Source organism: Camellia sinensis, chromosome 14, assembly GCF_055761805.1.
Source record: "Camellia sinensis isolate YWXY chromosome 14, ASM5576180v1, whole genome shotgun sequence".
NCBI lineage: Eukaryota > Viridiplantae > Streptophyta > Magnoliopsida > Ericales > Theaceae > Camellia > Camellia sinensis.
The window spans coordinates 144024396-144046745 of NC_138974.1; the positions used below are offsets into that span (position 1 = coordinate 144024396).

The 22350-nt window shown below is 47.4% G+C and overlaps 1 protein-coding gene across 1 annotated transcript; it reads right to left on the reverse strand.

The window, feature by feature from the left end:
- Positions 1–10877: 10877 nt before the first annotated feature.
- On the reverse strand, positions 10878–12317 carry LOC145807870 (uncharacterized). The gene is made up of 3 exons (XM_082906839.1): positions 11737–12317; positions 11556–11654; positions 10878–11345 (listed from the first exon to the last, which is right to left on the reverse strand). Exons 1-3 carry the CDS (start codon positions 12139–12141, stop codon positions 10920–10922), a joined length of 930 nt encoding a protein of 309 aa, XP_082762965.1. The 5' UTR covers positions 12142–12317; the 3' UTR covers positions 10878–10919.
- Between the last annotated feature and the right edge of the window lie 10033 nt (positions 12318–22350).

Consider the following 22350-nt stretch of genomic DNA (forward strand, 5'->3'; position numbering starts at 1 on the left):
TTCTAATGCAGCTTCTATTTTTGGCTTGGAGTACCCGGTGAGTTTTATGCTTTAGCATCCTTGCATGCGTGTGAGTGTTGCCATGAATAGCATGCTTACCATGAGGCTATGTGCTTATGTGATATAACTGCCTGAATGCCTGTGGGTGAAGGTTGGGTTATCTGAATTGGAATAAATCATCAAATGTTTTAAGCCTACCTGCGGGTAGCAAACCATTTTCAAAAAAGCGAACATGAAATGTTTTGTTCCAATTGGGACGACCGGGTCTATACTTGTATGCCGTGAGCATCACATAGTAACCTAGGCTAATAAACCGGAATAAGAACTCGCAATGTTTTCAAAAATCGATATCATGGTTAGTAGAGGCCGGTCTATGACCGGGCGAGCGGGGGTGCTCACGAAGTGACCTTCCCCAATCGTACCCAAGTTCCCGAGCCGAAGTAGCTTTGGTGATGACGGACACGTGGCCTTTTGGCACCGAGTCAGGGTTTCCTAAATTTTCCAAAATAAAATATTTAGGTGGCGACTCTGTATCTGGCAAAGCAGTCCATGTTTGGCACTACTTTTTCAAAAATCAGTTTTCTCAAAACGATTTGCCAGATTTGGACTCTTTGGTTCAGATTAAGAACCGCAACAACACTTTGCGAGTCCGAGCTGTAGCGAGGCCCCCCCCCCCGCGGGCTTGTTACAGTTTCTGGCGACTCTGCTGGGGACTTAGAGAACTTGACTCGAACTCATGATATCTGTTTTTGACTACACTTGCGTGTTTCTTTGCATTGCATTTGCATTTGGTGCGCCTAGGATACCGTGTTTGCCATCTGCTATTCCTGAACGGTTTGCTGGAGGCTTGTCTTGTCAAGGCATGACCATAAGGCTGACCGGTTGTGGGCTCTGCCAGTATGGGAACACAAACCCCGGTTTTACCGGGGCACCCTTTTTGACCATTCGGCCTAGTGCATATTCGGATCCATAGTGACTATTCCAAATTAAGACAGGTTGCTTACCCGTTTATAGGTTATTTGAAACCGCTGTGTGCATAGTGAAACCCTAGCTCCTGACAAAATAGGACAGGGAAACCTTACCCCAACATAGGGGTGTTTTGGCTCTCACTTATCTGTTATGTGCTTTAGAGTGCGTCTCTACAGGAATGCATGTATCGGTATATGAGTTTGGGCATCAGGCCTGCGGGCATCGGTTCAGAATTGTCAGCATCAAGCCTGCGGGCATCAGATCAGTATATGAGTATTGAATATCGAGCCTGCGGGCATCAGTTCAGTATTGACAGTATCAGGCCTACGGGCATCAGTTCAGCATTGTCAACATCAGGCCTGCGGGCATCAGTTTTGTATTACGGGTATCAAGCCTGCGGGCATCAGCCAGTATCTGAGGATTATTCATCTGCGGATTTCAGATTCTGTTTTAGGGAACGATGATACAGGGATGATAATCAGTGTTTGAGGACAGTGTATACTTCAGCTTATTGACCGTGTGTTGATTATGCCCGACTATGTGTCTTGCATTTTGTTTTAAGCTGTTATGCTGCCCGTTTATCTGTTTATTTATTTCCTTTTCGCTTTATTTATCTTTTGCTAGGTCAGTTTTAGCACGATTGCTTCCGAACCAACAGGCATTCCCCAAGCACCTTGGACACGAGGTCGTCGACTCCATCGATCTGAGGATCTAATAGACGGACAGCCAGTGTTCTATTCTCCACCCCCTGTTATCAGAAGGAAGCTGAAAAGGCGCAGTGTGTCAGAACAGAGGTTGTCAGGGCAGTGGGTTACTCCATCAGAGGACTATAGGACTGAGGTCTCAATTACTGTTGCAGAAATAGACATACCAGTTAGACAGATGGAGCAACCGAATACATCGGGGATGGAGGCTCTAATGCGCCAGATGCAGGAAAGCATGAAACAGATGCACGATGATGCCGTCCGTCAAGCAGAATTCTCCAAACAGCAGGCCACAGTTATGGCCCAACAGGCTGAGTTGATTACCAGGTTACAACAACAGAACACAGCGTCTGCCTCACAAATCCCTCCTCCAGCAGGGGTCCCATTACCCGAGAAGGCTCCTGCTATTCAGGACGCTCCTCTGAACACCCAAAATACTGTACCGATTGTCCAAAATTTACAAGAGGACACGAGTCTTCCAACGGGGCCAGCACCGCCCCCGATTCCACTACAACTGTCCAAGGCTCATACATCCAATCACCCGGACTCTCCATCTGAGGACGAGGTTGATCATACGGCTCTGAAATTGAACAAATTGGAGAAGCTCTTTAAGAAATCCCAAGGGGCTAAGGCTATGCCGGATATCGGAGATGGATATACCGAGGAGGCCGTGACACTCCCCGATAGGTTCAAAATGCCACAAATAGACCGTTTTGACGGGACTGGTGACCCCATGGTCCATATCCGACTGTTTGCGGATGTCTTGCGGCCAATGGGCCTAACACGACAACAAAAGCTCTCACTATTCGGCCGAACCCTGTCGGGTGTGGCCTCCCATTGGTACGCAAGATTATCGGATGAGGTGAAAAAGAATTGGGACGAGATGGCTGAGGCCTTTGTCACACAATATTCATACAACACACAGATCGAGATCACAACCCGTGATCTTGAAACAACGAGGCAAGAGCCCAAGGAATCTTTCTCGGACTTTGTGATCCGATGGAGGGCAAAAGCGTCGACGATGACCTTAAGGCCCACAGACAGAGACCAAATTCGGATGATTGTGCGCAATCTCCACCCCAAGCTAATGCAAAAAATGATTGTGGTCCCCTTCCCTACTTTCGCAGATCTACATGATATGGGGGTGCAAATAGAAGATGCTATGAGGCAAGGACTGCTCGACCAGGACAGAGAACAACCGAGGAGGACCTTCAATCGCAACAACAATGCAGGCCCGAGCGGCGCTGCAAACACGAGAGCCTCGGAAGTTGGTATGGTCACCACCACTCCCCCTCCCCTTCCGAGACCCATGACTGCCACACCATTCTCCGGCGCGTCCGGAAGTAACTCACAAAACAGCCGATTCCAACCCCGAGGCCAAAGAACCTTTACTCCACTATATATGCCTCTGACCAAAGTTCTAGGAATACTGATCAGAAAGAATCATTTAAAACCCCTAGAACCAAAGCCATTACCAAATCCACTTCCCCCCTCATATGACCCGTCAAAATACTGTGCATACCACCAACAACACGGTCATGACACCGACCGTTGTTACAGACTACGTCATGAGATCCAAGATCTTATTGACAAGCAGGTGATCGCACCTCCCGACCAACCCAATGTTACGACCAACCCTCTCCCATCACATAACCAAGCCCCTCCTCCCAAAAGAATTAACTTTATCCAGACTGGGGTCGCATCTTACGATCCTAGCATCTACATTACCCCCACCCACCTACCCAAGCCAGAGGTGCTCCTTCCCGATTGCACTAATTTCTTGTGCATGATGGACATCTCCAAAACCCAAACAGAACCAATGGTGGTGACCGTCGAAGACAGGGCAGGGCAGATTTTGAGAGGAAATGGGATTGTTGAATCTGGGACTGGACAGAATTTTGCTGAGGGAGCTTATGATCCGAGCAAGTACATCCTATCAACGAGCCAAAATGGGCTAAGTGTAGAATTTCCCGAGACAGGAGAACTGTGCATGATCCGAGGGGGTGGATCTGGGCTATGGGCAGATGAGCCGACAACCGTAGAAGAGGACTTTGCTAACTTGCAATTTCTCGATGATCAGGAGCTGGAGGATGCGTCCATTAACTGGAATGATTATGAGGGATCAGAGGAGGCCACGGGATGGCTCGAAGATCAACCGGATGCAGTGGGGGAAGCTCAACCAAAACAGAGCCCGGCAGGGGCAGAAATATCAGTTGTGGCCGGAACGGCCGAAAATCAAGTTGTATCGCCGGAGAGCGCCGGTGTTAAGAATTCCGCTCAGGACATGGGCATTACGGATGTGGGAACTATTGAGCAAACAGCTGTACTGACGCAGTTGGAACAGGGAAAGTTTGAGGAAGCTGAGAGAGCCAGAAAGGCGAAGGACCCTGAGGGGACCGAAAGTGCTGTGTGCACAAAGACAGACAGTGCTGCGAGCATTTGGACAGAGAGCACTGAGAGTGCGAGTAGACTGGAGCCGGACAAATGTTTGTTGGCTGCCAGTGGAATGTGGTGGGAAGATGACGATTTGTGTCTTGCCCACACCGATGAGGATTGGGGGAATAACCAACCGGATGATACTTGGTATCTAGATGAAGTGGACCATATGACAAGAAGTGGGCGGTACTTCAAGCCCCCACAAATAGACCAACCCGAGGCATCCGGGAAAGACAGAGAAGCGGAGAGACAGAAGGAGAAGCAGATCGAGGACGAAGCTGTGCTGAAACAATTAAAGAGAATACAAGCAGACATCTCCATCTGGGGACTGCTAATGGCATCACGAGTGCACAGAGAAGCTGTCCTATCTGCCATGGACAAGTCGAAACTTTCTATAGACACCACACCTGAACAGCTGGTTGGGCTGGTTTTTCCGGGAGGAGGTTCCCCGGCATTAACTTTTTCAGACAAGGAGCTACCGCCTGAGGGCGCAAATCATAATAAGCCTCTCTACATCTCTGTGGAATGTAGAGATAAGTGGATACCGGTGGTACTCGTTGATACCGGGTCTGCAATTAATGTCTGCCCAACTAGAACGGCATATGCAATCGGGTTGAAGCCCGTAGATTTCGTCCCAACCACCCAAGTGATCAGAGCATATGACAATACCAGCAGAGAGGTGATGGGGACTGTTAAAATTCAAACCAAGGTTGATCCAGGACAACACAGTATTGAATTTCATATCTTGGACGTTCCCGCAACCTTTAACTTACTTTTGGGGCGACCGTGGTTACACCAGGTCAAAGCAGTCTCTTCCACTCTTCATCAGATGCTGAAATACCCTCACGGGAAAGGGGTAGCAATCGTTTTTGGAAATTCATCGATCCATCCGCCGCCGGAGGTGTCTACACCCGTCTTGGAGATCGAACACGGCACGGAGGATGTGTTTTTGTCGGGGTTCACTTTGGCCGAGGCTCAAGTGGTGCAGAATGTCATGGCTGCGAATGAGGGCATGTATGTTAGTGCGCAATCCATATACCTCATGAACAAGCTGAAGCATACCCCTGGGATGGGATTAGGGAGAAGCGGCCGGAAGGGCGTTTCAGTGCTGGCCGAAGTGCCACATAACCCTCACACCTTTGGGCTGGGTTATCTGCCCACCAAAGAGGACTGGTTGAGGAAAGGAAAAGAAATGGCCGGAAGAGCCAAGGCGAAGAGGGCTGGGAAGCCATTTGATTTAATGCACAGGCCCATCTGGGGTACCCTAAACGGACGTTTCGTCCGGGAGGGGGAAGATTTTCCATTCTGCGGCTTCCCGGAGCCATGGCTAAACGCGGAGGGGAGGCGCGTGCCTGGTTTTGAAATCTTCTTCGACATACAATTATCTGGGGATGACGTTGCCGAAGCGCAGACAGACCCACCAACTGAGGTTGAGCAATGTGAAACAGTGGATCCTGAGAGTACAGAGCTGGAAATGGGGGTAGCACTGGCAAGTCTACTATCAGATCCTCCGATCGACCAAGAGTGCTTGGGGGATAACTCTTCGGTTTCTGTGATTGGAGATAAAATAGCTGCAGGCTTTCCAGCGCCGATCTTGGATGCATCTATCGCACCTTCTCTCATCTGGCAGTATGAAGAAGGCTTTTTATCTAGCAGTTCCGGGTCAGGTAGTGAGCCGGAATCTGATTCTACCGAATCTTCTGCGTCAGAATCAGATTCCAGCTCGACTGAGTCTGAGTCCGGTATTCCTGGGGGTGATAACCCGGATACCACAGTCCTGTCTAGGTCGTCTTTTTCATTTTCTTTTGAGTCTGTTGTAACAGAGGAATCTGACGGCTTGGAAGTATTTAATGAGAATGATGTGGATGTGGTTTCCGAGTATTTTTCTGTGCCTTTGATTTATTGCTTAAATCAGGATTTTCAAAATTTTGATGAAAATAGTGAGGAAGAAATTCCTCCAGTTTTGCAACGATTAATTGATCAAGAGCAGGAAAGATTTGTTAAACCTTTAATCGATGAAATCACTTCTGTGAATATTGGTACTGAGGAGGACCCGCGGCTGGTCCAGATCGGGTCCACGTTGTCTTCAGAGGAGCGCGAGCGCTTAGTCGCTTTATTAAAAGATTTCAAAGATGTTTTCGCGTGGTCCTATGAAGACATGCCTGGAATCGATCCTGAGATTGTACAGCACCGGATCCCTCTTGATCCAGAGGCCCGTCCTGTCAAACAGAAACTCAGAAGGATTCGCCCGGACTGGGCCCTCAAGATTAAGGAAGAGGTCACCAAACAAATTGACGCAGGGTTCCTGCTGGTATCCGAATATCCAACTTGGTTGGCCAACATAGTTCCGGTGCCAAAGAAGGATGGCAGAATTCGGGTCTATGTAGATTTCAGAGATTTGAACAAGGCCAGTCCGAAGGACGACTTCCCCTTGCCGCACATCGATGAATTGGTGGATTTCACGGCAGGACACGCCTTGCTTTCGTTTATGGATGGTTTTTCAGGCTATAATCAGATAGTGATGGCACCCGAAGACCGAGAGAAGACTGCGTTCACTACCCCGTGGGGTACATATTGTTATCGAGTGATGCCATTCGGGTTGAAAAATGCTGGAGCTACGTATCAACGGGCAGCAACTACAATATTGCATGATATGATCCATAAGGAGGTCGAAGTGTACGTGGATGACATGATTGTCAAGTCCAAAGATAGAGAGGGCCACTACACCGCCTTACAAAAATTCTTTCAGAGGATCAAAGAGTTTCGGCTGCGACTGAACCCCCAGAAATGCACGTTTGGTGTTACAGCAGGGAAGATGTTAGGGTTTCTGATCACACAAAGGGGCATCGAGGTCGACCCTTCCAAAATCAAGGCCATCTTAGAAATGCCACCACCAAGGACTGAAAAGGAGGTGCGAGGCTTTCTGGGTAAAGTGCAATTCATAAGACGGTTTATTTCTAAACTAACCTTGACTTGTGAACCACTTTTTGGTCTCCTGAAGAAAGGAAAGAAATTCCAATGGGACGGCCGATGTCAAGCAGCTTTTGAGCAGATCAAAGAGTATCTACAGAACCCACCCGTGTTGTCACCACCAGAGTCAGGGAGACCGTTGATACTGTACCTTTCGGTAACTGAGACCACCATGGGCTGCATGCTCGCGCAGGAGTCAGAAGACAAAGTGGAAAGGGCCATATACTATCTGAGCAAAAAGATGCTAGATTACGAAACCCGCTATACACCGCTGGAAAAGGCTTGTTTGGCCTTGGTATGGGCAACCAGGAAGCTGCGGCACTACCTGTTAGCTCACTCTGTAATGTTGATTTCCCGATTGGATCCCATCAAATATCTTTTCGAGAAACCAGCACTTACGGGTAGGCTAGCTCGATGGCTGCTGTTGCTCTCCGAATTTGATTTGAAGTATGTAACGCACAAGTCAGTAAAAGGTAGAGCGGTAGCGGAGTTCCTTGCCGACCACCCAGTTGAGGGGGATGAAGCGGTTGAGTATCTATTCCCGGATGAAGCAATTTTGCACGTTAAAGATGAAACCTGGACAATGTACTTTGACGGAGCGTCAAACCAGTATGGGTATGGGATAGGGGTGTTGCTGATAGCGCCTGATGATTCCCGTATTCCTTTAGCATTCAAGCTCCGGTTCAAAGTTTCCAACAATGAAGCAGAGTATGAAGCATGTATTGCTGGCCTGGAAGCAGCCCTGGAACTAGGGGCAAGACGAGTGGACGTCATTGGGGACTTGAACCTTGTTGTGTCTCAAGCGAAAGGAGATTGGAAAGTCAAAGAGGAAAGGATGATAATCTACCACCAAACCTTGGATCTGTTAATTCCTCGGTTTGAGAAGCTAAATTTCACCCACCTTGTAAGAGAGAACAACAGGTTTGCAGATTCACTAGCAACTCTATCTTCTATGATAGACATCCCGTCCGGAGTCCGGATGCGTCCAGTTATTATTGATCAGAAGTTCGTACCAGCATACGAGTCGATCTCCGCCATAGATGAGGTTCAAGACGGCAACCCCTGGTATTACGATATCTGGAACTTCTTGGAAAAGGAGACATACCCACTAGGGGCAAATGCCAAAGATAAGAGGGCTGTCAGAAGAATGGCTGCTCAATTCGTTATCTGCGGGGGAAATTTGTACAAAAGGGGTCATCTGGGAATGCATAAGCTTTGTGTAGAAGCTGAAGAGTCAAAACGCCTGATGGAAGCCATCCATGGGGGAGAGTGCGGTGCACATATGAATGGGGTGATGCTAGCCAGAAAGATCCTCAGACAGGGTTACTACTGGTCAACCATGGAGGAGGATTGCATTGATTTTGTTCGGCGATGCCACAAATGCCAAATTCATGCAAATCGCATGAACATCCCGCCGTCAAAACTGTACAACATGACTTCGCCGTGGCCTTTTTCAGTCTGGGGAATTGATGTGATCGGAGCTGTTACCCCGAAGGGGTCAAACGGGCATGAGTTTATCCTGGTAGCGATAGATTATTTTACAAAGTGGGTCGAGGCCCAATCATACGCAGTGTTGAAGGCGTCGCATGTCGCAAAGTTCATCAGGAACAACATCATCTGTCGCTACGGGGTGCCAAACGAGATAATTTCAGATAATGGTTCCCATTTCAAGAAAGAAGTGATAGATTTGTTGGAGAAATACAATGTGGCTTTTCATAAGTCATCTACATACAGGCCGCAGACCAACGGAGCGGTTGAGGCCGCCAACAAGAATATCAAGCATATACTACAGAAGATGGTGGAAACCTATCGAGATTGGCCAGACAAGCTGCCATTTGCTCTGTGGGGCTACAGGACTTCAATCAGAACTTCTACTGGAGCAACTCCATATTCATTGGTCTATGGAATGGAGGCTGTTCTACCCATTGAGATTGAGGTCCCATCATTACGAGTATTGGCTGAATGCCAGATAGCCGAAGCAGATTGGCAGCAAAGCAGATTCGAAGAACTCATGCTTTTTGATGAAAGAAGACTGAAAGCACTGTACCACATCCAAGGCTATCAACGCAGAATCGCCCGGGCTTTCAACAAGAAAGTTAAGTCCAGGAATCTGAAAGAGGGAGATTTGGTGCTCAAAGACAACCGAGCTCCCATCCACGACCCAAGGGGCAAGTTCAAACCCAATTGGACTGGTCCTTATATCATCAAAGCTATCTGGTCAGGTGGGGCTGTGGTTCTGATGGATCTAGATGGCTTGGAGTTCTCACAACCGATCAATATGGACAAGTTGAAGAAATACTATCCTTGAGAGGCTCGCTAGGCCGAAAACCCGAAAGGGCGACCTAGGCAAGATTCAGAGCACAAAAAAAATTAGAAAATATAAAAACTGAGCTCGCAAGGTTGAAAACCCACAAAGGGCGGCCTTGGCAAAAGTTAGAGCGCAAAAGGAGAGTGAAAATACTCGAGCGAACCTAGGCCTGAACTACGTAAGGCTTGATTCCCATCTTCGGGATACGTAGGCAACTTCGCCTCGAAGTTCAGCCATAAACTTTTCCCCGATCAACTCTGTCCATATTAATCATCTCAGTCATCTTTATCCATCAGCATTTATCATGATCTCCGGTACAGTGCTGTTCAAACTAGGGGCAACTTTCCGTTGCCATGGCGGTGCAAAGTTACTCAGACAAGGGGCAACTTTCCGTTGCTTTGGAGTGCCGCATTGTTCTTCAAACTAGGGGCAACTTTCCAGTTGCAAGGATCTGAGGTTGTGCATTTCAGTGACAGATTTTCGGCATGTCCAGTTCTGATCCACATCGAAAATAGTTTTGAAAAGTTTTAATAAAAGTTGACTTTGTTCAAATCAATCTTTTTACGACTAAGACCATTTTTGGACCAAAAGTGGAAAATTTTCAGTACCATAACTTTCAATTTCATTGATTTCAAAATAGAGTTCTCCTGCTCTTGCATTACAATCGAGGTTGCTTATTTTAGTACAGTCATAAAGAAAACTTGAAAATGCTAAATAAGCAATAAATTTGGGGCATAGTTGAATCAAGTATCTCTGTGTCCCCTCCCGGAGCTGGACGGAGCATCTGATGCCAAGCTAGGCCCAACTTGTGCTTCCTCTTTGAGCCAATCCACACATTCATCTGACAAAGTGCAACTGAAGGTTGAAGCAAGGACCAGAAGCTCTCTAGTCCTCCATGCCGTGGCATGTCTCTGGCCGGCCAGCTCCCAGGGATGGCTGGCAATGTTGCAGTGTGTCTCCTCGGCCCTGTCTTGCTCTTCGAAGGAGAACTCCAAGCATTGCCATACAATAGGAAAGCCGAAGGCCTTCATTACAGACGCGTTCCGATGCCCAGATCGTCAGAAGTACACCTTTTGTTGTTGAGTTTTGCTTATCGAGTTGTTGTACTTTGCTTATCGAGTTGTTTGTCGAGCGGACGTGTTTTGTGTTTTTGAGTCATTGCTCTCTGTTTAAGCAAATTTTGTTAAAATCTTGTTCGTTTGCATTATTGCCTTTTGCTTATCGAGTTGTAAACTTGCTAAAGATTCTGTTATATCCTAGTAAGTTGGGTTGTTTAGTTTGTTGCGTCGGTTCACTACCTGACTTGGTGATTACAATGCGCATTACCATTCAATTTCATTTTTGTGCAAAGTAAATGATGCGATACGATGCTAAAAGTTCAAAATACAAACACCCTTCCAAAAGCTATTTCATTTCATCATGTATTACAACAAATAAAGGTACAAGTTTTACAAAAATAAAACTGCCTAACAATGTGCAAAGTGCTACAAACTACTAGTAAAAAAGAAAAATAAAGCATGGAAATAGCAGCATCAAAATCCTCGGGAGCGGGAACGAGAAGCACGCCTAGTCCTCTTTTGCGGGACAACCTCCACACCATCGTCAGAGTCGGAGCTGTCATCCTCAGGATCCTCCTCAGCCTCGCCTCTGTTCCCCGAGCCAAAACCGGAGCCTCCCTCCTCAATAGATGTCTCGAACTGACGGTCGGTAGCCTCCTCCTCCTCCTCCTCCTCCTCCTCATCAGGCTCCACCTCCACGACATGAGCCCTGCGCCTGCGGACCGGTCCTCCTCGAGCTCCTCGATAAGGCCTAGATGGCCCGGCTCCTCGGGAAGGCCGAGATGGCCCCTCCCCCTGATAAGGCCCGGATGGCCCAGCTCCCTGATAAGGCCCGGATGGCCCAGCTCCCCAATGAGGCCCAGGTGGCCTGGCCTGCGGCTGACCGGACCATGTAGGCATCTGAAAACAAGGAGTTTAAATCAAATACATCAGTCCAAATATGTACATCGGATACAGATACGAGCAAAAGCTACATGAAGTGGGTGCGTGTAAATACAGTGTACAAGTGAGGTGTGTGTCAGATGTGCTCTACACAAGTAGTCTATCAATGCAGTAGAAATCAGCATGTCATCAGAAGTATGATAAATGCCAGGAAAAACTGAAGGGTACCTGAATGCCCGCAACAGACAACTGTGCCTCCCTGCGTAGGACCATGCCCTCGAGTGTGGCCACCAGCTCAACCATCTCCTCCATGTACCCTCGCGATGGCTGCAAAAATGAGTTCATAATCATCAGTGAACAAATGAGTATCTAAACATCTGAAATGATGAATGACGAAAGTGGAGCGTACCGGCGGTGAGTCCGGATCAATGGCATATCGATCACTGGGCATCCGAGGCTCTAGTGGAACTGGAATCGGAGAGCTAGTCCCATACTGCCACGCCATCAACTCAGTAGGCATATCTGGCCATCCCAGATGAGGATGAATCGACGGGTTCGGAGGAAACGGTCTACTCCCACCTCTAGATGCGCCAGCCCTGCTAGAAGAAGGGATGTCTGTAGCCCGAGCCTGAGCCTGATCCGAGGATGACATACCGGCAGGTCTCATCATCGGAATACGAGCCTCTGCCAATGGAGGCATCAAATATATGTGACGATAGGTGGCGTAGTCCCCCTCCGCAACATATAACAAAGCATCGCTGCCTAGCATGGCGCCGACTACCTCTGAGTAAGAGAGCCTGTCAGCGGTCCGCATACTAGCCGGAGGTACCGCGGGAACATCCTGGGAAAGATACCCCCGTACCTGGCACAGAAAGCGCTCCCCCAGGAACCAGACTCTGCCGACTGGCCCTTCGAGCAGGACCCTATACCGGGAGATGCCTGATGCTCCGGTATACTGAAGTAAGAGATCATCACCCAGGGGTGCCCAAGGCTGCCAAATAATCTGCGGATGATAAATGTATAAACCAATCAGAAAACGAGGATATACAGAGCAAGTCAAAGATGAAAATGAAAAGAATTGAAACTTCTGAAGTACCTCTGAGTGTCGCACAGTGTCGAAGTACTGTCGCAGGCGAACCAGGGTCTCTCGAGGCCTCGCCCGGTGCGGGCCCTCAAATATCAATGAATATGGGGTCACAGGGATCCCCACCACCTCCAGCACTGGGGCTAACGATGGGAAATATACATAAGCCCATAGCTGAGAAAAGCAGTGCAGAATGTAAGTACGAAATGCTGAGAGCAAAATGCAGACTGTAAAGGTGCGCTGTGTGTGCAAGGTACAAGTAATGAAAAGCAGAAATGTAAATCGAGGGGACAGAAAGTACCTCCCAAGCTCTCCAGTAGCCGCCAAGCAAATCGCCCCGCCCGCGGGAGGTCGTGCTCATGTAAAAATAAAGGGTAGCCAGACCGGCGCCGCCCCAATCATATCTATGGACCTGTGATAGGTCAACCAGAGCGCTCAACAAATATAGCCCAATGGTGTTCCCTCTGTCGGCGAACAGGGTAGTCCCGAAGAGGAACATCAGGAAGCCACGAGCATACTGCTCTGTCTCCTCAGGAGTCTCGGGCACCATCTCTACCCGCCGAAAATGGGATGAGAACCAAGTATATCGGACTCTCCCAGAGACCCTGTCAACAGGTGGGCGAGCCCCCAACAGATACATCCAGGCGGCCTCCCACTCGCCCATATCCTCATCGTAGGGGATGGCCCAACCTCCGACATCAAGGCCGGTCAATACAGCAAAATCAAAAGGGGTCATGGTCATGTCCCCGGTGGCAGAGAAATGAAAGGAATTGGTGGTGTCCCACCATCTCTCTACCAAAGCTGCCATCAAGGTCCTCCGGGCAGGACAGCGTGACAACCCGGTGCAGAAGGGCCCAAACCCTGCCAAGTCTACCAAATCCCTGACGCCTTCCAGGAGCTCAGCATACCAATCCCGCGCCATGGTAGAACCATATCCTCGCACACTGCGAGAACCACCCTGCATTCAGAATGAATATATGTGTTAACAATAAGATGAAATGGGTTGTGTGCCGATGAAGTAAAGTAAGCTACATGCAAATTCTATCTACCTGGGCTGCGTGTTCAGAGAATTTGAATTTTGGGCTGCGTGTTCAACTTTCAGTTAATTTGTGGGCTGCGTGTTCACTATCTACCTGGGCTGCGTGTTCAGAGAATTTGAATTTTGGGCTGCGTGTTCAACTTTCAGTTAATTTGTGGGCTGCGTGTTCACTATCTACCTGGGCTGCGTGTTCAGAGAATTTGAATTTTGGGCTGCGTGTTCAACTTTCAGTTAATTTGTGGGCTGCGTGTTCACTATCTACCTGGGCTGCGTGTTCAGAGAATTTGAATTTTGGGCTGCGTGTTCAACTTTCAGTTAATTTGTGGGCTGCGTGTTCACTATCTACCTGGGCTGCGTGTTCAGAGAATTTGAATTTTGGGCTGCGTGTTCAACTTTCAGTTAATTTGTGGGCTGCGTGTTCACTATCTACCTGGGCTGCGTGTTCAGAGAATTTGAATTTTGGGCTGCGTGTTCAACTTTCAGTTAATTTGTGGGCTGCGTGTTCACTATCTACCTGGGCTGCGTGTTCAGAGAATTTGAATTTTGGGCTGCGTGTTCAAATTTCAGTTTAATTGTGGGCTGCGTGTTCACTATCTACCTGGGCTGCGTGTTCAGAGAATTTGAATTTTGGGCTGCGTGTTCAACTTTCAGTTAATTTGTGGGCTGCGTATTCACTATCTACCTGGGCTGCGTGTTCAGAGAATTTGAATTTTGGGCTGCGTGTTCAACTTTCAGTTAATTTGTGGGCTGCGTGTTCACTATCTACCTGGGCTGCGTGTTCAGAGAATTTGAATTTTGGGCTGCGTGTTCAACTTTCAGTTAATTTGTGGGCTGCGTGTTCACTATCTACCTGGGCTGCGTGTTCAGAGAATTTGAATTTTGGGCTGCGTGTTCAACTTTCAGTTAATTTGTGGGCTGCGTGTTCACTATCTACCTGGGCTGCGTGTTCAGAGAATTTGAATTTTGGGCTGCGTGTTCAACTTTCAGTTAATTTGTGGGCTGCGTGTTCACTATCTACCTGGGCTGCGTGTTCAGAGAATTTGAATTTTGGGCTGCGTGTTCAAATTTCAGTTTAATTGTGGGCTGCGTGTTCACTATCTACCTGGGCTGCGTGTTCAGAGAATTTGAATTTTGGGCTGCGTGTTCAACTTTCAGTTAATTTGTGGGCTGCGTATTCACTATCTACCTGGGCTGCGTGTTCAGAGAATTTGAATTTTGGGCTGCGTGTTCAACTTTCAGTTAATTTGTGGGCTGCGTGTTCACTATCTACCTGGGTTGCGTGTTCAGAGAATTTGAATTTTGGGCTGCGTGTTCAACTTTCAGTTAATTTGTGGGCTGCGTGTTCACTATCTACCTGGGCTGCGTGTTCAGAGAATTTGAATTTTGGGCTGCGTGTTCAAATTTCAGTTTAATTGTGGGCTGCGTGTTCACTATCTACCTGGGCTGCGTGTTCAGAGAATTTGAATTTTGGGCTGCGTGTTCAACTTTCAGTTAATTTGTGGGCTGCGTATTCACTATCTACCTGGGCTGCGTGTTCAGAGAATTTGAATTTTGGGCTGCGTGTTCAACTTTCAGTTTAATTGTGGGCTGCGTGTTCACTATCTACCTGGGCTGCGTGTTCAGAGAATTTGAATTTTGGGCTGCGTGTTCAACTTTCAGTTAATTTGTGGGCTGCGTGTTCACTATCTACCTGGGCTGCGTGTTCAGAGAATTTGAATTTTGGGCTGCGTGTTCAACTTTCAGTTAATTTGTGGGCTGCGTGTTCACTATCTACCTGGGCTGCGTGTTCAGAGAATTTGAATTTTGGGCTGCGTGTTCAACTTTCAGTTTAATTGTGGGCTGCGTGTTCACTATCTACCTGGGCTGCGTGTTCAGAAAATTTGAATTTTGGGCTGCGTGTTCAACTTTCAGTTAAATTGTGGGCTGCGTGTTCACTATCTACCTGGGCTGCGTGTTCAGAGAATTTGAAGTTTGGGCTGCGTGTTCAACTTCCATTTAAAGTGTGGGCTGTATGTTCACTTTCGAATTCGGGCCGTGTGTTCGACAAATCAGTGTTTGAGCCATGTGTTTTAATGTGGGCTGTGTGTTCGCAATTAATTAATGAGCCGAATGTTCAGAAATTCAAGTGTTGAAACTACATGTTCAAAGATGTAAAGGAAGTACTATGTCACAAGCTAAATGTTTAAGCATGGCAAGGGCGCGAAATGTAAAATACAGAAGATGAGGTAAATACCTCTCGAGCCTCATGAGAGAGATGCTGCTCTGGCTCTCTAAGAAGCAGATCTGCGGGTGCTCTCTCGTCGAAACTTGTAAAATGACGAAAAACGGCACGAGGGAGGGCATGCACTGCTGGACGGTACCTCTCGGGCATGAAAGGTCGAGTCCTCGGAGGAAGAGTCATAGGATCGAAATCGTCCCCAGCGCCCAGAAAACCTCCACCGTGAGGAGAATTGCCTGCCATTTTCAAGAATCTGCAAAAGGGGAGCAAAAATGAGCAAAAATTGGCAAAAGTCAACAAAAGTCAACTCTCGGGAAATCAAAAGTCAACAAAAGTCAACCCCCGAGAAAATATTCTAAATGTTAAGATGAACTTACCTCAAGTGTTGAAAATGCAAAAAGAAGTTCCGAAACCGGAATTTAATCGCTCCAAAGTGTTTAAAACTAAGTGTTTTTACGAAAACAATTTGCGCGAGGCGTTGGAAAACGCGCGTAAAACTCAAAACTGGAGAGAAAAGTGTTGAAAGAGGCAAGGAATGAAATGGGGTTCGGCTGCTATTTATAGGCTTCAAGCCTTGGATGAAATGCATGCAAAAAGGAGGCAAAAAGACGAAAATGCCCCTGGGAAAAGGGCACGGCCGGCCGGCCTCTAAAAATAGCTGGCCAGCCATCTGCTTTTTGCAGAAATGGCCGGCCAGCCATTAGCTTTTGTGGAAAACGGTTGGACACCCCCCCTTGGGAAGATAAACGGCCGGCCATGCTCCCCACATGCTCACCTAGCTCTCTGCAAATTTTGAGGAAGATCGGAGTTCCCGGGACCTGAAAAAGTTCAAGAAACGTACACTTCCGGTCGCAAAATTGCTCCGTCGGGACTTCGGTTTCAAGTTCTGATGTGTGTCTCATCATCATCCATCGAAATCAACGTGTATCCTTTTTGAATGGGTTGTAACCTTTCAGGGAAGTGGATCAGAGGTCGTGATCGAGTTACCTTCGCCGAAACACGCGTTTCCGTACTCGTTGTTTCATGACAAATGAACACCCTGTTTCATGCTCGTTTTGTACTATCTTGCACTCTCATGGGCATACTCACATTGTCATGTACATTTCTTGATATTTGTGTATCTCTGTGTTTGAGCATGCGTTGTCACACATGTTCCATTCTTGCATTGCGATGCATTCACTCACCAACACTGCGTGTGTCGAATTTTCGGAATCACATTAAATACATGTTGTTAGCATATTGTGCTTGTTGCAATTTCTCTCTTTTGCAGGCACGATATTGTATGTACGGTTCAATTGAGGCTGGTGCGACCGGACGAATCGCGCAGGTATCGTATCTTCTCCGTGTGAGACATGGCGGGGATTGAATAATCTTCCGCATTCTTAACTGCATGAAATGTAGTTGTTGCTTTGCATTCTTGCTTAAAACTGTTGCATCTATTTGCGAATACTTGCCTCATTACAGCTAGCTGCATTTGCACGATCATTAGGCTATCTTCGGCTTCTTGCATGTCATTTGCATTTTGCCCCCCTGCCTGCGGGCATGCCTGCGGGCACATCTCTGTTTATCCTGTATGTTTGTCTAAGTCTTCGGTCTTGTCAAAATGGGTCGTCTCTGGGCTTTGACATTCACTCCCGTCACTTATGACTTCCGAGTTCTGTCAAAGAGGGGCAACTGTAGACACCCCATTTTTGACCGACCTTAAGACTCAGACGTCACTGATTGAGCACTTGGTGATGTTGCATAGTGTGCTTGTTCAGAAGTTTCACAGTCGCGGCTGCGAGCCCTGCCTCCGAGCTTCCGAACCCTTTTCTGTGCCTTGTCTCGGTTTGCGAACCAGACTCGGTTTTCTTTGTTTCTTTTCCTGAGGGAAGGGAGAGGTCCCGTAGACCATCTCTCAATGTCCGTAGGCTACATTTGGTGGCCGTAGGCCATTTTTCCCATTTCGGAGTCCGGTTCCCGGTTTTCGGAGCCGTCAGGCCGTGTGCCTCGGTTCGGGACCACCTAACCATCTCCTATTGCTTTGATTTTTGGCATACATCCTGTTTCATCCATTTTGAGGAACACTGGGGGCTGAGAAACCCACTTCGAGGTCAGATGCAGTTTTCGGTGCTTAACAGCCCATTTCCGGGACCCCGAACTGCGTGTTTTGGCTCCGGAACATTCGTTTTGCAACGGTTTTCGCTCATTTTTGGCAGGTACCTCTGTTTTATCACAGGGAAGGTCACTGAAGGGTGGGAGGCCAGTAATTGTTGCAGCAGCCAGTTATCTCTCTTCCCGAGCCTCCCGGCGCCCGTTTTTCGCACTTCCGGGCTAATGTTGAATACCTTAGAGCTGGCGTTGCCAACTTTCAACCACATATCTGTGATCTACACATCTGAGAGGCCCCTAAAAGTTCATGGCCGGCCATTAAGGTCACCTGACCCTTTTGACCCCTTTCTTCCGGGCTAATGTTGAACCCCTTGGACCCTTTTTCTCGAACTTTGAGCCACATATCTGTGATGTACACACCTGAGAGGCCACTAAAAGTTCATGGCCGGCCATTAAGGTCACTTGACCCTTTTGAACCCCTCTTTCCGAGCCACTGTTGAACCCCTTGGGCCCACTTTCTTGGAATTTCAATTACATGGTTGTGTTGTACACACATAGGCCTACCTCCCCAATACCTGGCCGGCCAGAAAAGATGGTTGACCCTTTTGACCCCTAGCCGGCCGGCTAGGGGGTGTGGCCGGCCGGCCACCTCCAGCAAAAGTGAGCGGCCGGCCGTGCTCTCCTCACTGTGCCCCTTCCAGCTGTGAGGCAATATCCCCCAGATATTTTCTGTATCCGGGGGATATTTTGGGAGAGAGTTTTCCTCTCCATTTGACCCCCCTTTTACACCCCCTTTCTTGACCTTATAACCAGCTGAGGGCCTTCTTCTTGAGGGTTAGAAAATTTGATCTTCAAAGCTCCATAGCCAACTCCATCTTCATCTTCTTCAATTCTTCAAAAACCCTAAGTCCATTAACCTCCATTCCTTCTATACCACCAAGCTCTACCACCACTATCTCATTTCCAGCAGCTAGGAAGGGTTCTTGAAGGCCAAAGGAGCAGCAAATCCATCCAAGAAGCAACCAAAGTCTAGATCTTCAAGGGTAAGTTACACTTTGATCCTTTTGACCCTTTCCTTTGATCTATTTCTAAGCCTCATTTCTTTTTGGTTTCAAGCTTCGGTCCTAACTGAAAAGGGCCATATTTTGAGCTCATCTTCACTTCTCATTAAGGGCTCAACCTTGTTTGAGCCCTCCATAATATACTTGCTTCATTGACCATGTTGTATGTCATGATTTTGTATGCTTTTTTTGACCTATGAGCAATTTATTTTCGAGCATGTTGTAAACTGATATAAGGCTTATTTTGAGCCCCTCTTCAACATTGGAGAAGGGCTCAACATTGTTTGGTGTTTCCATATGTCACTTGTAGTTCAATCCCCTATTTGGCCCCATTTTTGCATAAGTTGATAGCCCTCTCGGTTTCTGTTTTTGGACCTTGGTCCGAACTGAAAGTGGCCTTATTTTGGCCTATACTTCATGTTTCATTCACACTTTTTTTCTGTTTGGTGATTATTTTGTATACTTCATGCTTTAGCACCTTTTGAGCCTCATTTTGCATCATATTTTTAGCATGTTTGTATACTGATTTTGAGGCTGCCATATACTGTAAATGTTCATATTTTTGGCCCATCTTCAGTGTTGTAGAAGGAAATTTTTCAGTTTGGGTTTAGCTTATACCACTTGCTTCATTACCCCTCTTTTGGCCCCTATTCTTGTATGCTATTTTTCCCTTACCTATGCTTGCTGTTTGGCCATGTTTATAACTGTGAAAGTGCATTTTTTGGGACTGTCTAGCTTCTGTCTTTGCATTGCATGTCCATATTGTGCATGTTTGGCATGGCTATAGGCCATTTCGGATGCCTAATGTTGCATTTCGGGGCATTTCCTTGCATTTCATGTCATTTCGCTTCATTTCGGGACTGTTTTCCCCCATATTTTGTTGCTGAAATTCCATTGGCATGCTTGCATATCATTTTTGCCATGTTTCATCACATTTTATCATCGCCTCGGTTTGCGTGCCCGTGTGCACGCATTTCGAGGCACTCCCTTTTTATCCGACGGCATCCTATGTGAGTGTGGCTGAGGCTCACTCATGTTGGTATAAGCCCATTTGTCATTTCCATGTCATTTCATTACATTCTGCCATCGCCTCGGTTTGCGTGCTCGCGTGCACGCATTTCGAGGCATCTCATTTTCATTGTATCTGTCATCGCCTCGGTTTGCGTGCCCGTGTGCACGTACTTCGGGGCATCTCATTTTCATTGTATCTGTCATCGCCTTGGTTTGCGTGCCCGTGTGCACGTACTTCGAGGCATCTCATTTTCACCGCATCTGTCATCGCCTCGGTTTGCGTGCCCGCGTGCACGTACTTCGAGGCATCTCATTTTCATGTCATTTATCATCGCCTCGGTCTGCGTGCCCGCGTGCACGTACTTCGAGGCATCTCATTTTCATGTCATTTATCATCGCCTCGATTTGCGTGCCCGTGTGCACGTACTTCGAGGCATCTCATTTTCACTGCATTTATCATCGCCTCGATTGGCGTACCCGTGTGTACGTACTTCGAGGCATCTCATTTTCATTGCATTTATCATCGCCTCGGTCTGCGTGCCCGCGTGCACGTACTTCGAGGCATCTCATTTTCATGTCATTTATCATCGCCTCGATTTGCGTGCCCGTGTGCACGTACTTCGAGGCATCTCATTTTCACTGCATTTATCATCGCCTCGATTGGCGTACCCGTGTGTACGTACTTCGAGGCATCTCATTTTCATTGCACATATCACCGCCTCGGTTTGCGCGCTCGCGTGCACGCATTTCGAGGCACCTCATTTTCAGCATTCCGTCATTTTCTCGGTTCGCGTGCCCGCGTGCACGCATTTCGAGGCATGTCATTCCATAGCATTGTGTATGTTAGGATTGTATCTTAGTTGCATTTCATGCATGTCATGCATATTACATCGTGTCCGGAATAGGAGTTAGCCCGGGCACGGGAAACGAGGTACATTTCGTACTCCGAGTGATGGAATGTGTCTCAATTCCCCAGTCACCGACACTCCGGATTATCCATGATGGAGTTAGGTTTTAGCTGTAGTTTCATGTGCATTCATCCTATATTGAGTTGTGCATTTCGGCTCCTCGGCCATCATGCCTCGGTATGCGTGATTGGTGGCACGAGGATCGAGACATGCATATATCTGTGCAGATACATTGCTATGCCCCTTTCCTGCTCTCTGTTGCAGCAAAACGAAGAATCAGCAATTTTTTTTAGGGCTCGGCACGCATTTCAAGAACAGGTGTAAACAGAGGCTAATTGGGGCATTCCGGTGGATTTCCGCGCAAGGCAACCCGGACATGCATCATCCATCAGAAGCAAGACAGCCCCTGGCTTGCACGCCAGTTTTATCTGCTTTCTTAGTTAATTCATTAATTAATTAGAATTCTGTAATATTCTTTTATTCGGGACTGTAATATTTGGACTGTATATTTATTTGGACCCTCTGCGCGAGGGCACAACTGTAATAAGTGTGCGTGAGTGTGATGTATGTCTTCCAACCCCACGTCTTTCTCCCTTTTATTTATCCGCTTATGATGGTTAGATTAGGGCATATTTAAAATAGCATACAGTATGACAGCATGTTTACATCATTCATCTGTATTGCATGCACCGGGCTCGGCGCACCATACTAACTGCATCGTACTTTCAATTCCAAACTGAATACATGTTAGTTGTAGCATTGCATATACCATCTTAGAATAGCCGAGCCTACTATAGTTGCATTTTGCATGTGTTGCATTAGGCATTTCTGTATACTTAGGATCATGCATGATTTCTAATGCAGCTTCTATTTTTGGCTTGGAGTACCCGGTGAGTTTTATGCTTTAGCATCCTTGCATGCGTGTGAGTGTTGCCATGAATAGCATGCTTACCATGAGGCTATGTGCTTATGTGATATAACTGCCTGAATGCCTGTGGGTGAAGGTTGGGTTATCTGAATTGGAATAAATCATCAAATGTTTTAAGCCTACCTGCGGGTAGCAAACCATTTTCAAAAAAGCGAACATGAAATGTTTTGTTCCAATTGGGACGACCGGGTCTATACTTGTATGCCGTGAGCATCACATAGTAACCTAGGCTAATAAACCGGAATAAGAACTCGCAATGTTTTCAAAAATTGATATCATGGTTAGTAGAGGCCGGTCTATGACCGGGCGAGCGGGGGTGCTCACGAAGTGACCTTCCCCAATCGTACCCAAGTTCCCGAGCCGAAGTAGCTTTGGTGATGACGGACACGTGGCCTTTTGGCACCGAGTCAGGGTTTCCTAAATTTCCCAAAATAAAATATTTAGGTGGCGACTCTGTATCTGGCAAAGCAGTCCATGTTTGGCACTACTTTTTCAAAAATCAGTTTTCTCAAAACGATTTGCCAGATTTGGACTCTTTGGTTCAGATTAAGAACCGCAACAACACTTTGCGAGTCCGAGCTGTAGCGAGGCCCCCCCCCCCCGCGGGCTTGTTACACAATGTATATTGCTGGTCGGCACTCTTTGTTGCCGGTCGGCCATTTATTTTGCCAAAATGGCAATTT

Coding starts and splice junctions, on each gene's coding strand:
- LOC145807870 (XM_082906839.1), bottom strand. CDS start 12,141: ATGCGGACCGCTGACAGGCTCTCTTACTCAGAGGTAGTCGGCGCCATG. Junction 11,655..11,736: donor TTGATCCGGACTCACCGCCG/GTACGCTCCACT, acceptor TCATTTTTGCAG/CCATCGCGAGGGTACATGGA. Junction 11,346..11,555: donor TGTCTGTTGCGGGCATTCAG/GTACCCTTCAGT, acceptor CCTTGTTTTCAG/ATGCCTACATGGTCCGGTCA.